This window comes from Bacillus rossius, chromosome 1 (genome assembly GCF_032445375.1).
Source record: "Bacillus rossius redtenbacheri isolate Brsri chromosome 1, Brsri_v3, whole genome shotgun sequence".
In the NCBI taxonomy this organism is placed as follows: Eukaryota; Metazoa; Arthropoda; class Insecta; order Phasmatodea; family Bacillidae; genus Bacillus; species Bacillus rossius.
This window is the reverse complement of record NC_086330.1, coordinates 118,444,193-118,459,940: the sequence shown is the minus strand read 5'-3', so window position 1 is coordinate 118,459,940 and position 15,748 is coordinate 118,444,193. Positions and strand designations below refer to the sequence as shown.

The window sequence follows — 15,748 nt, the reverse complement described above, 5'->3', positions numbered from 1 at the left end:
TCATGGCTCAAACTAAGTTCCCACTCTCCTTGCAACTTGGGATCCAACCGCCTTGACAGTATCGGTAAAAGGATCATGTCCCAATGCTCCACTGGAGCTCCCAGTGCCTTCAAAGCAGCAAGGTTTTCTGAGATGACATTAAGTAGCTGGCGAAGTGACTTGGGGGTTTCGACAGATGCTGAAGGTGCATTAAACAGGGCCTCTACATGAGTGGACACAATCAACCTTTTGTTATCATATCTCTTTACAAGCAAGTCCCATGCAACTTCGAAGTTTGCTTCTGACAATTCTAAAGGCTGAATTATGCCAAGAGGTTCACCAGAGACAGCACCCTTTAAATATGCCAACCTTTCAACAGAGGACAACCGAGAGTTCTCCGTGACAAGTTTCATAAATAAATTTGCAAAATTAGGCCACTTCTGGGGAGTACCATCAAAATGAGGAAGATGAATCTTCGGCAAAGCAACATTCAACTTACGGCCATTTGAAGTCTCGCTAGCGGAGGTCTCCAGCAGGTCTGGTTTACTGTCCACAGCGTCTACAGCGGCCATCACACTGTAGTATTGCTCTTCAAACGTCATCATACGCTGCAGGTGCAGTTCTGCATTATAATCCTCGAGGTCAGCCGATGCTGCTTCCACTGTGATGTAGTCTGCATCATACGACGTTTTCACGGCAGGCAAATCACGGACGGTAGCTAACAATAACTTCACCTTTGAAACATCACTTGCCGCGGCAATTGAGAGATCGCTTGCACGTTTCATACGACCTTCAGCGAGACGTAACCGCAATGCTGCCGCCTGAGCACCAGCCATAATTGAGGTTAAGTACAGTAAACCAATCCACGAGGCAATAAATCGGCGAAAATCTACTAGGCAATATTTAACAAGATGTCCGCGAATGCGAACAACATTTCGAAAACACGTGCTCACTCGCGCACTTTGTTAGGTTAATTCATTCACGAGACACGCACCGGCAAATTATTAGCCTCACTAACACAGCATAACAGAGAATCTGAACGGTAGACGGCGTGGAATACCAAACAACTTTACACGAAGCGGAATTTAACGAAACAGCGGGCCGATAATACAAATAAATGCCCGCGTGGCAAACGATAAAACGCACCACAATAACTTGCGCACGATACGAAAAACACTGGAAATATCCGGCCCGGAGGACCAAAATGTTTGGTCATACGAAAAAATGGACTGTATTACACCGATGACCAACATCACATGTACGGCAAAACAGATTGGTACCGAGTGTACCCGAAACGACGTCTTACCGGCCAGACTCCATGATGACGACTGGTTACATCCGCCTGCCGCCAGGGACACCAACTGTAGAAACTTGGTAGCCGGATGTGTTGCCAACTCACACAGTGAATGCAGTGAGGGCGGGAGATTTAAAACACAGGAAATGTCCTCGTCTACGCACTAGTGTGAATCAATAGCTAGGAAGTCTTAAGTATAGTTTTCTTGCAGAGCACCATACCGCACTGAACCATAAAAGTCACACACTGAATTTCATTAATTACATATATACACGATCAAACAGTGTGTTTGTTTTTATTGAAGAAACTGACAAAAATTGACAAGGAACTAGCGGTCTTTTCTCTTTGGGGGACGGGAAAGGATACATAGGCATAAAAAATATCATTCTTTTCCTTTGTATTTTATGTTAGATAGTGCTAAGGTAAGGGGGATGGGGAGGATGGGCCATAAAGGATGAAGAGGGAAAGATGGACACAATTGCCATTTCTTACACTGCAATAAGCTGAGACAAGGACCATAAAGACTTCTCTTGTATTCTACTGGTACCTAACAGTTAAATGGCACGACTCATATTCAATGTTGATGTTGACCCTTACGGTAAAAGTGTTAGATTTTCCTCCCCAAAATTAAGGGTGCTACCCATACGAAGGGGTGACCCTTTTGCGGGTGTAAATATGATAATATGAAACTCGGATACAAAATTTAACATAGAAATCTTTAAAATAATGCAGTACGTCATAAATACATAAATGCAAATTGTGATTTCAAATAATTTCTGGGCGCAAGTCACATTTAGTTCCGCACCCACTGCTAGAATTCTCTGCCGGAGCAGTTATGTTGACTATTGAATCATTCGATTTGCAGAGTGAAAGGTTTAACTGTATAATGAATTGGCTCCAATAAAAAAAACCTGATACATACTAAACCTCTGTCTTGTACCTGATTTTCAACAAGGAATTTTATTCAAATACTGTCCATCTGGTTAAAATTCATTAAACCGTAAATACTATAAATTTTCCGCACATGTTAGATGATTATAAATTATAACATAAAGTATTAATGGATATTTGTACTATTAAAAAGTTTCATATTTTTATGACTGTGTATCTGAATTCATGGATATTCATTTTCTAAATTAAGTAATTATTTAGTTTTATTTTAAGTGAAAATAAAGGATATACCGGTAGGCCTATCTAGTATTAAATAATAAATCCAATGGACTGAGCTATGTATTGAATAATATTATAGCAATAAGACAAATAAAATGATTTTTATATATTTGCTTAAAGCACAATTTGTAAAATCCTGTTATCTCAATAAAAAGTGTATCCATTATTATAAAAAGTAAAAAAAAAAATATTTTACTGTGATGAGGTTTGAACCACATGATAAACTACCCCTTGAGGTTATCAACCTATCATTCTACCACTGCATTATCGAGACAATTGGGGTTAGACAAGGAGACCATGAGTTATCAATAGTGTAATACCAGATTCCTTACATATTTTATTACTTCAGATTACTTTTTACTATAATTTTTGTAGTTTACAAAATATATTCAAGGGTAGTTTCAAAATTATAAAGTTTCATTTTATACACCAATATGTTTAGAATGTATATTAATATTTAAAAAAAAAGACTGTATACGTGTTTATGTGTCTAAGTGTGGGTTCACCATCTTTGTATCACAGTTACGTTCATCGACTTCCGTTCCATTTTCACAAACTACTCTTACCAAATGCAGTATTTCGAGAGCTAAGATATTTACACATCAAAAATGGCAGTGTCTAGAATAATGTCTAAATTTCAGTATATTTTAGAGAATTTAACAATAAGAACTATTACAAAATGATAAAATAATTACCTTGAAGTTTAATTTTGGAAAGATTATATATTAATTTTAATTTTAATTTTTAAATGAAAACATATTTATTTTGTGTTCATTCTGGTGTTGTAGGGATACAAGACACTGGCGTTCCCGAAGATAAGACACAGATCCAGCAGTGTCTCAGCTTGAATTCCAAAAAGCCAAATGTGTCTCTTTCTAGAGTTATTTTGAACCTAGATTCGGATGGCGCAAAGCAACATGCACTTCAGCATGTGTTGAACGCCTTGCAGATACTGCACGCCCGTGATGCTGTGGTCGCCGCTTTGTCCAGTCATGCCAATGTGGGAGGATATTTATCTTCAGGTTTGTGCATATTAGAGATAATGTATTATTGCAAAGGATATAATTTGTTTTGGAAGTTGTACTGACGTAGTAATGTAAACAGTGAGTTGAACTTAATTCATTCATCTCTGTGAATCTGTGGCATTCATATTGAAGTATGAAAGTTTATATTAAATTATATTAAATTTCTGTTACAGTAATAAACACACTAAGCTTGTGGGGACAAGTTGTGTCATAGTTATTTTATTTTGTGACCAGGGAGTGGTGATGTAGAATACAGTAAATCCCTGTCAAGAATTTTCTCAAGGTTCTTGAAAATTTTGAATTATTAATAGGGAAATGTTTTAAAAGGCTAAAATTTGATGTAATAATAGGTCAAGTGCTACATTATGTAAACTTTCTATTTTGGAAATTTTCTTAAGAGAATTTTATTGTACACCACATTTGAACAATGCTTGTCATAAGCAACTTGTGTGGGTGATTTGCGATCTGAAGCATGTTTAACCATTTCATCATACTTTTCTTTCTTTTTTCATTATACAATTTCCTATTCATCTAATATGTATAAAGTTTTTTAATAGGTCAACATAATTTTATTCCCATTGACTAAAAATAATTGTTTTGAAATTCTTAATTGTTATCATATGTACCTTACCAATTTGGATTTTTCAATTTTTTTTATAATTTCTATGATAAAGTTTTAATCTAAACTATTGGTGTGACAAATGTTTCTTATCTTTTTTATATGGTTACCATCTGGTATGAATTAACATGCTTCAGCATGTAACAGCAGAAAATAAACAGTTGATTATTTCATGTCAGCGACTGCATATTACTTCATATTTACATTTGGCTACAGAGGTTGGAGTAATAAACTTTGCTGCAAGCTGCGGCTAGTAGAGTAAAAGGTTTTCAGTCCAGCTCATTCGGGAAAGCAGCCTTGCCAGATTAGATATTTTGCTGGATTTAAAACTTCAATATAGTTTTAATGAAATAACAAAGAAATTGTAGCCGCACCTACAACTGAAACAGGAAATCAACACAAACAACAAGGGGTCGTTGCAATACGACCACAGCAGAAATTCGCTGTGCTACAAGAAGAAAGTCAAAGTCAATCAAAGTCAATTATTTATTCATAAATTATATAGAGGCAACACACATGTTGCATACAGCCAATAAATAAGCATTTATCAAGCATTCCCGTGGGAATCATTCACACAGAGACAAGTTAAAATAATGTTGCGATAAATGGGGCTAACTGACGACGCATTTGACATAGCACAAATCATATGGGCCGCTAGGCAACAACAAGAAAGAAAGAAAGCGATTACACTTACAATTACATACAATTACCATTACCGTTACGACGCGGCTTGACAGGAAGTGTCCAAAGCCATCGTGGCGTGCCCATATACAGCCGCAGAAAAACACTGTTACATAAGCTACCGGTAGTACTCGGCGTGAGCAAAAGAAACTAAGGCAAAGAATCCAACTAAGCACTGACCTGAAGGGTCCAAAAGAGATTACGAACATTACCAAACATGGCAAAAATCCAAAAGTGAAAGCGCGGCCACGACATGCAAGAAAGAACAAGAAATCATACTAATTACTTAATTACTGAAAATTACAGAAGTTAAGTTTCACAGCCGAGTACATACCAACGCGATGCCAGCCCCAGTGTCAGCCCTCGTGTCAAACGACCGGAAGACTGCGGTAAATAGCCTGGGTGGCGAGGTTATATAGGCCGGAAACAATACACGGCAGAGTTTGGCATGAGGGAGAAGGGATGAAGAGGGGGGGTAGGAAGGGGAGGTTGGAGAGGAAGGGTAAAGGAGGAGTGGAAAGGGGAAAGGGGAAAGGAGGGGAAGAAATGCTCAGCAGTGCCCGCACTGCTTCAAAATATTAACATACACTACAGTATAGTGGTATTTAAAACAAAATGTAAATAGCTGATGTCTAAAAAAAAAAAATACTGTGTGTAACTCAGCACACGTGATAGAAGTGAAATTCGTTGACATTTCAAACCTCAACTCATAAGTGAATCGTTATGGGTAAAACTGCAGAGAGAGAAAGAGAGAAAGAAGACAGTTTTCTAAATAAACATGAATTAACAAAATTATTACTCACTTCAAAATAGCTGCTCAGGCTATCAAAAAATATTAGGTTACATAGCTAAAACAATACTCATATAACACTATTTAATAATACTGATTTTCATGAGTAAATAAAATAATAATTCTTGAAAGAAAACCATTATCTGTGAATATAACCGATGGCGCGGTGCACAACAATAAGCTCAAACCCCGTTGTGTTGCCCTCTGCACAAGTACTTCCTTACTAAATACCAGCAAGTCGGAGCGTGTCAAGCACGGTGGGTCTCTACCGCCATGACCCGCCTATCCCTGCAGCTTGGCAGGGTTAAATGTGAGCCGCACGTCACCATATGAGGCCTGCTCAAGGGAACTAGGCCTCTGTACCGCCCGCAACCTTTTAGCATCAGAAATTGTTCCAGAACAATGTATTACGTAAACATGCATTTGGCAGGGTGTCTACTGACCCTGGAAAACCTGGAAAACCTGGAAAAATCAGGGAAAATTGTAATCAGGGAATAATCAGGGAAAAATCAGGGAATTTTTTCAAAAATCAGGGAATTTTTGTTTGGTAGGTTGTAGTTGGCAATACGTTTTTTGTTTATTGATCAGCTTGCATTGACGTAGCATCATGTGTATCCCCTCCTATTTTTATTTTTGAATGGCAAATAACGAACAGTTCCCACGTCCATTTTCTTTTATTTTCCATCGGATTCGGAAGTGGCTACAAATCACGTGATACAAACTGGTTCAAGCTGGTCTGTTATCGTGCTGACGTGACGTACTGCAGCATGTACTTCCCACGTTCGGATTATACCGACAGGTGCATTTAATTTTAAGTATCTATGGATGCCCTCAACGTAAACTGGGCATTTTTGTTAGCTTTGAAAATACATATCACAGACACTTTTGGTGAAGATTCGCCATCGTTGCTAGAAATTGGTAGCTGTGGGCTTCATACGGTCCATGGTGCTTTCAAAACTGGAATTTCTGCTACACAATGGGATGTTGTTAGTTTTTTGAGGCACAGTTACTATTTGTTTAAGCATGTACCTGCAAGGAGGACAGATTACATTAGAATAACTAGATCAGAGCTTTTTCCCAAGAAATTTTGTGCAATCAGATGGTTAGAAAATACTGCAGTTGCTGAGCGTGCCATGAAAACGTTACCCCACCTAAGTAAAGAAATTTGTTAGTGAAGTTTCTATTTCATCTGTCTTTCAATGTAGGTAGTGGAAAGTGCTCTTGAAGATAATCTTCTAGAAGTAAAATTTACAATTTTCCACTCTTTGGCATCAGAGCTGGAATTGTTTCTTACAATGTTCCAAAGAAATTTGTTAGTGAAGTTTCTATTTCATCTGTCTTTCAATGTAGTGAAAAGTGCTCTTGAAGATAATCTTCTAGAAGTAAAATTTACATTCTTCCACTCTTTGGCATCAGAGCTGGAATTGTTTCTTACAATGTTCCAAAGTGAAGCACCCATGGCACCTTTTTTGAATGATTCACTGTTAGACATTTTATTAGCTTTGGCAGGAAAGTTTGTGAAACCAGAGGTACTGAAGAGCTTTAGGGAAAAATGCAATGTATCTCAATTGGATGTAGATAACCAGGAAAATCTATTGACTGCTAACAATGTCAAGTTGGGTTATGCAGTACGCCATGCCATCAAGAAAGAGAAAGTACCAGAAAAGTCTGTCCTGTTACTGAAAAATGATGTTAGGACTTGTCCAAAGGTTATGGTAAAAGAACTTCAAGACAAAAGTCCCCTAAAGTACAAACTTACCAAAGGAATTTCCTGCTTATGTCCGTCTATGGCTTTAAATTCGGGTGTGAGGAAACAGCGTGTGAAGTACAGTTTATAATGTTGTCTTCGAAACAGGTCAATAAGCTGATAATATTGAGTGATCATATCAGTTGGTATGTTCCTCGCAAGATTCTGAAGCACTGTTCTCGTCTTTTTCTCGAGAAGATGGGCGCCTTGATCACTTGTGGATGCTCATTCTTAAGGCACATACAGTAGTTGCCAAAACAGGCCTTCTAAAGTTTGTGAGGATGATGATGGAAATGCATCATTGGAAAGAGGATTTTCAGTGAATTCTAATCTGCTGACTGAAAACTTGCAGGAAGAAACACTGATTGCACAAAGACAAGTGTATGTCTTTGTTCAACGTTCTGGAGGTGTAGAGCATGTTGATATCATCAAGTCCATGTTACAGTATGTATATAAGAAATGCTAGTTGTAGGCGTAAGGAAGCCCTGCAAACAAAACAAAAAGAAAAGGAAACTACAGACAAGAAGAAGGCAGAAAAAAGGAGAGTTGAAGAGGAGATCAAGGCATTGCAGTTTAAGAAGGCTCTAGTGTTGGATTTGGCTTGTTCTGAAGCAAGTGCTATAGACGCAAAAGTTGAGTCACTGCGAATTTGACGGGAGCTTCCTTTTACTAATGTTTTTTGTAAAAGTAAATTTGTGAAATATTTGTAGCAGCATGTTTTATTTGCCATCAATTGAGTCACTTTGACCACGTATAGAAGAAGGAAATATTTTTACTAATTTAAGTAAGTTGAAATAATTTGAAACCCATCAATGTATTGTTATGCAGTTTTTTCAGTTTCGTGGAATGTCGTAATTGTGTTAAAGAAAACCTGGAAAAATTCAGTTTTAGACCTGGAAAACCTGGAAAAATCAGGGAATTTCATTTACTAGATCTAGTAGACACCCTGATTTGGGCTTGGAATATTACTCCCATCATGCCAAAAAATACAGAAATCTTCTAGAAATTCCTGCGAAAATTTAGCAGTGAAATTTGAAATGTAAAATGTAACCCACTGGAAAACAGGAAACTGTGTACTGCCTACACTAATGATAAACTCTAAGCAAACTAAAAATGCCAGCAGTGCAGTAATGTGACCACCGGAAAAAAAAACCGAACGCAAGCGACTGGGTTGATGTCGAATTACATAATGTGCTCAACCATACAATACCGGATTAAATTACTACTGTAATTATAAAATTCAAGTTGGTGAGGTGCCTGTGTTTGTTGCAATGTGAACAAACCATTCTTAATAGTCCATTAGGCCAACCCATATAATGGAGAATGATATTGCAAATGCGTTGATGTTTTGGCGTGCTTTGTTGCGGCTGTTATCAACGACAGTCAATAACAAATGATCAGTGATACATTTATCTAAGTTCAAGATATCGCATATATTTTCAGGTTCAGTCATGGAATCATTAGAGAAGCATTTGAATAAAAGAAAACTCAATAATGTCAACTGTGGTGATGGGTACAGACAGATTAAATAATACATATCTGTGATCTGCTACAGCCATGAACAGTCACCCATCCAAAACTTTGTCATTGTCATTGCTTATACACCAGACAAAGCACTCTCAGACTCTTAGACCCTCCGTCAACCATCGCCTCGCACATGGACCAATCATCTAGATGTAGGACCATTATAAATACATTTTGGCAAGCAATATTTCACAGACCTATCGTCAAACCAGAAACCAAGTTGAAGTGCTTAGTTAGCCAACATGCCCCACAAAACAACCACTTTCCTCTTAGCTGCCTGTTGCATCTGGCATTCCACATTATGCTCATTCAGGTATGAAACTCTCAGTGACACCAGACACCACGCCCGAGGGTGTCGTGAGCGAGACCTCTGCTGGGGCAGCGTACGGCGATGGCATCGAAATAGCACAAGGGGGAGGAGAGGCCCCGGCATCTGTCGTTGAAGTTGTTGGTCTGGTGAGTTGCAAGTTGCAGGCACATGCCTACTAATCAAGTAACTGGAGTATTATTCAATGTTTTATTTATATAAAGGGTTGTGTGTTTTCAGTTTGTGAAATACATAGAAATAAATGTGTTTCTTAAATTTCAGTACTATTAACTACTTTTGGATATGATTTTTCTATGTGAGTAGTTATTATAATTTCTTACTCGTGTTACAGAATAGTATAATCTGTGGTTGGAGTATACTGTTACCAACAAATCATTTATAGAGGCTTGTGTACACATACACTTAATTACTTAATTTTTATTTGCATTTGAAGTTGGTGACGGTTGTTAATGTGACTTGTTTTTGTTGCATGTCCGTCAACCAGAGCACGCACACAACACCGGAGAGTGAACAGAGCCCCAAGGCTGCATTCCCGTCGCTGTCCAGCTCCATCAGCATGTCTTCGCGAGCCTCCAAGATGTCAGCAAGTGCGATGAGTGTCATTGCTGCCACCATGACATCTAATGCTCAGGTATGTGTGGTAGTTCTTATTGACATTTTTACTACAGGGTACTGCTGTCAAACACACAATTTTATAAGTGTGTTGGTGTAAGTATCTGTCATGCTCTGTCTCACATGTAAAGTCAACTATTTCATTCTCTTGTCATTACTATTAATTAAGGGACTTTCTCGAACATGTATTCTGAAAGATCTCTTGCATTTATCTTCTGGCCACAAATTTACTAAATTTTATTTTTTAGCTGTAAAAGATCATGCAATAATATTAATAATAACAATAACAACAACAACAACAACAACAACAACAACAACAACAACAACAACAAGAACAACAATAATAATAACAATAATAATATAGTTACATGTTACAGGTATGAAAAGTTGGGTGATGTTTTACTGATGTTAGTAATAATCTGTTAAGGAAATTTGGGACCAAACAGAAAATTCAATAGTGCATCATAATAAATTTATGGGAAGAGCCCTCAAATAATAGAAATTACTAGGAAATTCTTCTCACTGATAGTAATTGAGGGTAAAGTTTGTTGCCCCAACCTATTATAAATCAATTTGTAAAGTCATTTGTTCCCCTCTAGCATAGACTTACATATGTAAAAATATATAAACTTTTATTTTAGTTTTACAGCTTTATTTGTGTTTACAGAGCTATTTGAATTTGTGCTGTTAAACTAACAAAAATTAATGACACAAATATTTCGTTGTACTTTCTTGAAACTACATTGGGAAAAAGGGAGAGAAGGAAAGGGTTTTTGTGAGTCGGGAAAGCTAAATTCTCTATCAGTGAAAGTCAGATAGACTCACAATTGTGATGTGGCGAACCACGGTGTTGCAACGTAGGTTGTCGGACAAGCGGAGGAGACGTTTCCCCTCCAGCCACACCTGGACGACTTCACGAGCCTGCTTGGCCAGGACGACGCCCGCATGCTGGTGGACCTGCTGAAGCTAGCCGTGGCCGGCAGGGCTGTCGAGTCTGCCAAGGAAACCATCGTCAGTGTGCTCCTAGGTAGGAGTTCAGCACCGTGCTTTCTTAGTGCATTTGCTATGTTGCATGTGGTTGGATAGCAACAAAACAATCTATTTAATGAATAATAGTTTAACGTAGCTGCGCATGCAGCCTAGGAGCATAAGTAAATAAAATAAGGGACTTTGCCAGATCTCAGATCTTTGACATTATCTGACAAGCTATTTGGTTTTTATTTCTTGTAATTTTTTTTTGATAACAGTAGAATCCCGCTGATGCGACCCCTCACAGTTTCCGGAAAAACGGACTTATAAACGGAATGGTCGCAATAGAGAATTCGGGCCAATTTTAAACCCCCCCCCCCCCCCTCTCCCCCATCCCCCCATCCCCCCACCACCGCCACCACTCCACCACCCACAAATATATCTAAATACATCAAAAATCGCATTTGTTCGCATAGATTTCATATTCAAATAGTCTATGGTGTAAAAAAGACAACTTTTTAAATTCATATTACACCTCGGACTCGCATACCCCGAACAATGGGTTCCGATAAATACTGCGCTAAGTGAATTCGCGTCACGCGAGTTCGGCTGGTTTTTATTTTCGTTCAAAACGTGGCGAAGGAACTTGTGTGGATCAGGTAGAAAACATTAGGCTATAAACGAAAAATATAAGAACAATGCTAACCTGAAATGCTGTGACATGTTTTTGGAGTAGATAATCACGACAGACCGATAGGATGCGCTCCCGCCCTTGCCATCAGCGATGTTTATTTTGACAGCTCAAGCAATTATCTTTTCCACGTCCCTTCACAGCGTAAAAAAAAGAAAACACATGGGAATGCGGATAGAAAAGTAACTATGCAGTAAAATAAATATATTTACGGCCCTGCTAAATTTTTCTATTCAATAAAATTCGAGGAATTAGTGATTTTTCAGCAGAAACTGCTGTGTGACTAATAAACAAATTGTATCATAATAACTCAAACTTATAAAGTATTTATTAACGGCGAGGGACAATCGTATAAGCCCATAAAAATATTTATTTTACCTAGAATGGACTATACAACCTGGCTTTTGTCGCACGCGGTGTGGGAGGGGAGGAGGATGCTGACAGTTTCTCACTCAGAAGGTTGTTATAAGGGAGGGAATGTGTTGAAATGTTAGTTGTTATAAAGGGGTGTTTTTACATGGTTTGTGGCTCTGGGAGGGATGAGCCTTGAAGAATTAACAGGGGATGGAGAGGTAAGCGTCACGTCACGTATGACGTCAAGCCGCCGCTACCGCCAGCCTGGCCGGATGAGTTTCTTACGCTCTCGCAGCTACCACAGCGGCTTTTCGTGTTGGCGGGTAAGATAACATAATAGCTGAGACGGCTTTTCGTGCGATAGTGGACGCGCCGAGCTCGGCTAGACACTGCCCGAGCGGCATTCACACAATATATCCGACGATGCGGCGACACCCCACTGCAGCAGTTTTATACTAAAAATTTTACTCTCACCTCGTGTTCGGATTTTTATTTCGCGCTATCGCCATATTGCTGTGCTATCTTCGTCTTGGAAATTGTCTTCTTATCCAGTTACTGGATAATCTCATATTTTTTCATTAGCGACAAACTGGCTCGCTTTACACTCATTTTCACGAATCCACGAGTCCGTGTAAATTCAAAAACAAGTCTCAATCGTCAACAATGCGTTGCAAAATCAGGCCAAAATTGTAAGCAAATCAAAATCCGTGTAAAACTGCGTGTGTCGTCAACAATTATTCACAAAACCAAACCAGTAGTGAACCAAATCGGTGTTCAAGAAACAAAGCTTAATAAGTCGTCAACAATCACTATTAAAAACCAAGAGAAATCCAAATCAACAAGCGAGAGTAGCGTATCCACAAGTGAGCAAGATCACACTAACCTGTCGCAAGACAAAGACACGGGACCGGGACGGCAATAGACGCGCGCGTAGATGCTATCAGGAGATGCGCGCAGTTTACCGGTATTGGCTAGCGTGGACAGTCTAGAGGGGTGGTATCTATTTTTAGCCGTCAATTGTATGCCTGCCTGCTTACAGTACAGCTCCCGCCAAGATAAACATGAACACATAGCGCCCAACAAAGTGTAACAGACTTGTTTTTCAGCCGATTTTACTCTAATTTTCGACTGTCTCTGCTAAAATTTTTCACGGTTTCTCAAAAAACGGTCGTATAAATGGAATGGACGCACTAGAGGGGGGTCGCATCGGTGGGATTCTACTGTATTTGGGCTAATATTAATGTTGAAAACATTTAAAGTAAAGCTGTCATATCTTCAACCCTTCCATTTTTTAATATTCTGGTTTTCTTTTTACTTGTTTTTTGTGATTATCTACGTACATTGTTTTACTCTGATTTGTTGATGTTCCAGCAATGGCAGGTGTCACCACAGACATACGAGACATGCTGTTGGAGCACTGTGTGACAGAACTGGAGGATGTGTCTCTGAACACTCACACAATACATCTCGTGCCCCAGCCAGTTGTGCAGGAGAGCAGTCACCCATATGTGGATGACGTCACTCTCACCGGCCAAGTGAAGATACCAGGTCAGTGACTGCCATCATTCCATGTCAGTAGGCTCACCTGTTTTCATAGTCAGAGGTGATGAAAAATTTTGTAAACAATCTTGGCACAAATGAGTTTTTGCGACCAGTGAAATGCTTTGTAACATTCTGTAGCGCATGCATGCATGCATATATATGTATATATATATATATATATTAGAAAATTGAACATAGTCAATATCCTTAAGTACTTTAGCTGATACAATAGTTAATGCAATAACACTAAATTATGATGCCAGTGTCTCTCACGTCATGGAAGTAAGGCCAGAAATACGTATACTGTATCAACCCACATACCACCCGCCCCCGGGTAAGACCCGCACCCTTATTTTTAGAATGCCATTATGGGGAAAAATGTTTTTATTGCAAATCTGCATGGAAAAAAATATTTAGCCGTGATTTCTTTTCCTTTCAAACAGTAACAAATCGTAAAGAATTACCTAAAAGTACTATGCTACTTATTACAGCCTCAGCATTTGTGTTAAAAGTGTACAGAAGGCAGGCAACTGCAATGTGGCAACATCACACAAGTAGAACGTGGCATCGCCGCGCGCGATCGAGAACAACACGCCGTGTGTGCGCGTGACCTTGCCAAGCTCCCAGCTGTTTACAGTTACAATCTTCCACGTCCATTATCGTGCGCTGGGCAACGACCTCGTTCAAACAGATAAACGATAAAGCAGGCGAGTCCTAGCCATGCATAATAAAAAACCTTGTGCCTAAATGTGGCATATTCTACAGCTTCCGCAGCTTAAACACATGCCTCTGAAATGTTATTAATTTCTCATCGTAGCTTGTCGGTAAACGCTGGCAGATTGTAGTACGCGGCCTCATGAAACCCTTTCTTACCATGAACCTGCGCATTCAGTTCCTACTTGCTTTAAAGCCTTCACCCACGCCAAGTTCACGAGCAATTTGCAGCGCCTTTAGCGAACACATTTCCTTGCTTACAGCGTACCCGAATTGTCGTCTGTCCTGCATGTAGTCGTAGAGTTTTTCCTCTATCTCCGGAAACTTTGCTACCGCACCACGGAACGCACGTCTATCGCCACTGACCGAAAGCCGTTTGTCTTTACTTTTCCTCCAATCCCTCACACATGATTTGTCAACATTATATATTTGCCGAGCAGCACGGTTACCGTGACGTGCGACGTGCAGCGCACGTCTGTAATCTCGAAGCCGTCAGCCCCTCTCTTCCTAAACACGTGTGCGAGCCACCGCCGCATTGCTGTTGCCAGGACAACCACGCCGCGTCCTTGGTTGCCATGCCAACCAGCTGGGTATGCGCGCACACTCCTACTGGCCGCCACCCCTCGCCTACCCCTCTCTCTCTCTCGCCAAGCCAGCCGAGTGCGCGCGCAGCCTCCCCCTCCTCACCCACCACCGCCTGCCCAGCCGCCTCCTCCCGCCTTCCCCTCTCCCTCCATGCCGAGGTCCGTCCAAGTCACATAGGCCGGCTGGAATTCCTGGAAGCGCCCACGATTCCTGGAAGCCCCAGCCCTTCCTACCTCACGCCCCGGCCCTCAGGAGGGGTATAAAAGGCCGGCCCTTCGGCCAGGGAGTCAGTTGGTGCCCCAGAGGCACCACAGGCAGTTCGCCACGCTCACCGCACTTTTAGTGCCGAGCCGAATCTGCTCACCACGCCTTCAGTGCCGAGTCTAGTAGAGAGCTTCCGCGCCGACCGCGTCGGACCTCAGCGAGAGTCAGAGTTGCGCCGGAGTAAATGTTAGGACTGGCCTTCTCTACAGGCAGTAGGATTTCAGCCAGTATCTATTTCAATTAGCTTGTAGGGGGAGACTGCCGAACCTGTCTCACTTAAATAAAATCCGAATACGACCGAAATTGGTGGTTATCCTTTCGGGGAGAGGGATACCCGGGCACCTTCGTCGCCTGGTTGACACAGCCAGTAGTCGCATCAGGAGGGGTCAGCCTTCCCCTCGGCCGCCTCACTGCAGCCACCCTCGCAGCCGTCAGCATCACCAGGGTAAGCTCCTACCAACGAATGCCATTCTCCAACAGAGGAGGGGTCCAGCACCGCACCCAACCAGGGACGCAGGAACCTAGGGGCCGACAGGACAGGCCGAACAACAATCAGGACCCGCGACAAGATACGGCCAGCCATTTTGAGGGCATCCCTCGGTGGGGGAAGGTACCCGAGCTAGTTAGGCCGTTCCCACCCTCCCCTCGCAGGGATCTCCGCTAAGATCAGCCAGGCCACCCTTCCCATCCAACAGGCAGCAATATCCAGTTGTCCGTTATCGGCGCTCCCACCACATGGAGCGACCATGCCACAAGACACGACAACCAATTTCTTCCGTTTCACTGATTACTATGTATTTTTAATTTTTCCACAACTGTGAAAGAACGCAACTTTTTACGATTCATTACAATACTTGCAG

The 15,748-nt window shown here is 40.7% G+C and overlaps 1 protein-coding gene across 2 annotated transcripts in view; it reads left to right on the top strand.

The window, feature by feature from the left end:
- Positions 1–15,748, top strand: part of LOC134543153 (E3 ubiquitin-protein ligase HERC2) — a 374,433-nt gene that overhangs the window by 255,055 nt on the left and 103,630 nt on the right. The window contains exons 56-60 of one of the 2 annotated variants that reach the window (XM_063388026.1): positions 3,232–3,465; positions 9,158–9,285; positions 9,642–9,788; positions 10,631–10,796; positions 13,155–13,331. In XM_063388026.1, coding sequence (XP_063244096.1) covers positions 3,232–3,465; positions 9,158–9,285; positions 9,642–9,788; positions 10,631–10,796; positions 13,155–13,331 — 852 coding nt within the window. Of the gene's footprint in view, positions 1–3,231; positions 3,466–9,142; positions 9,286–9,641; positions 9,789–10,630; positions 10,797–13,154; positions 13,332–15,748 lie in introns of both variants that reach the window. The other variant, XM_063388017.1, reaches the window with a different exon arrangement.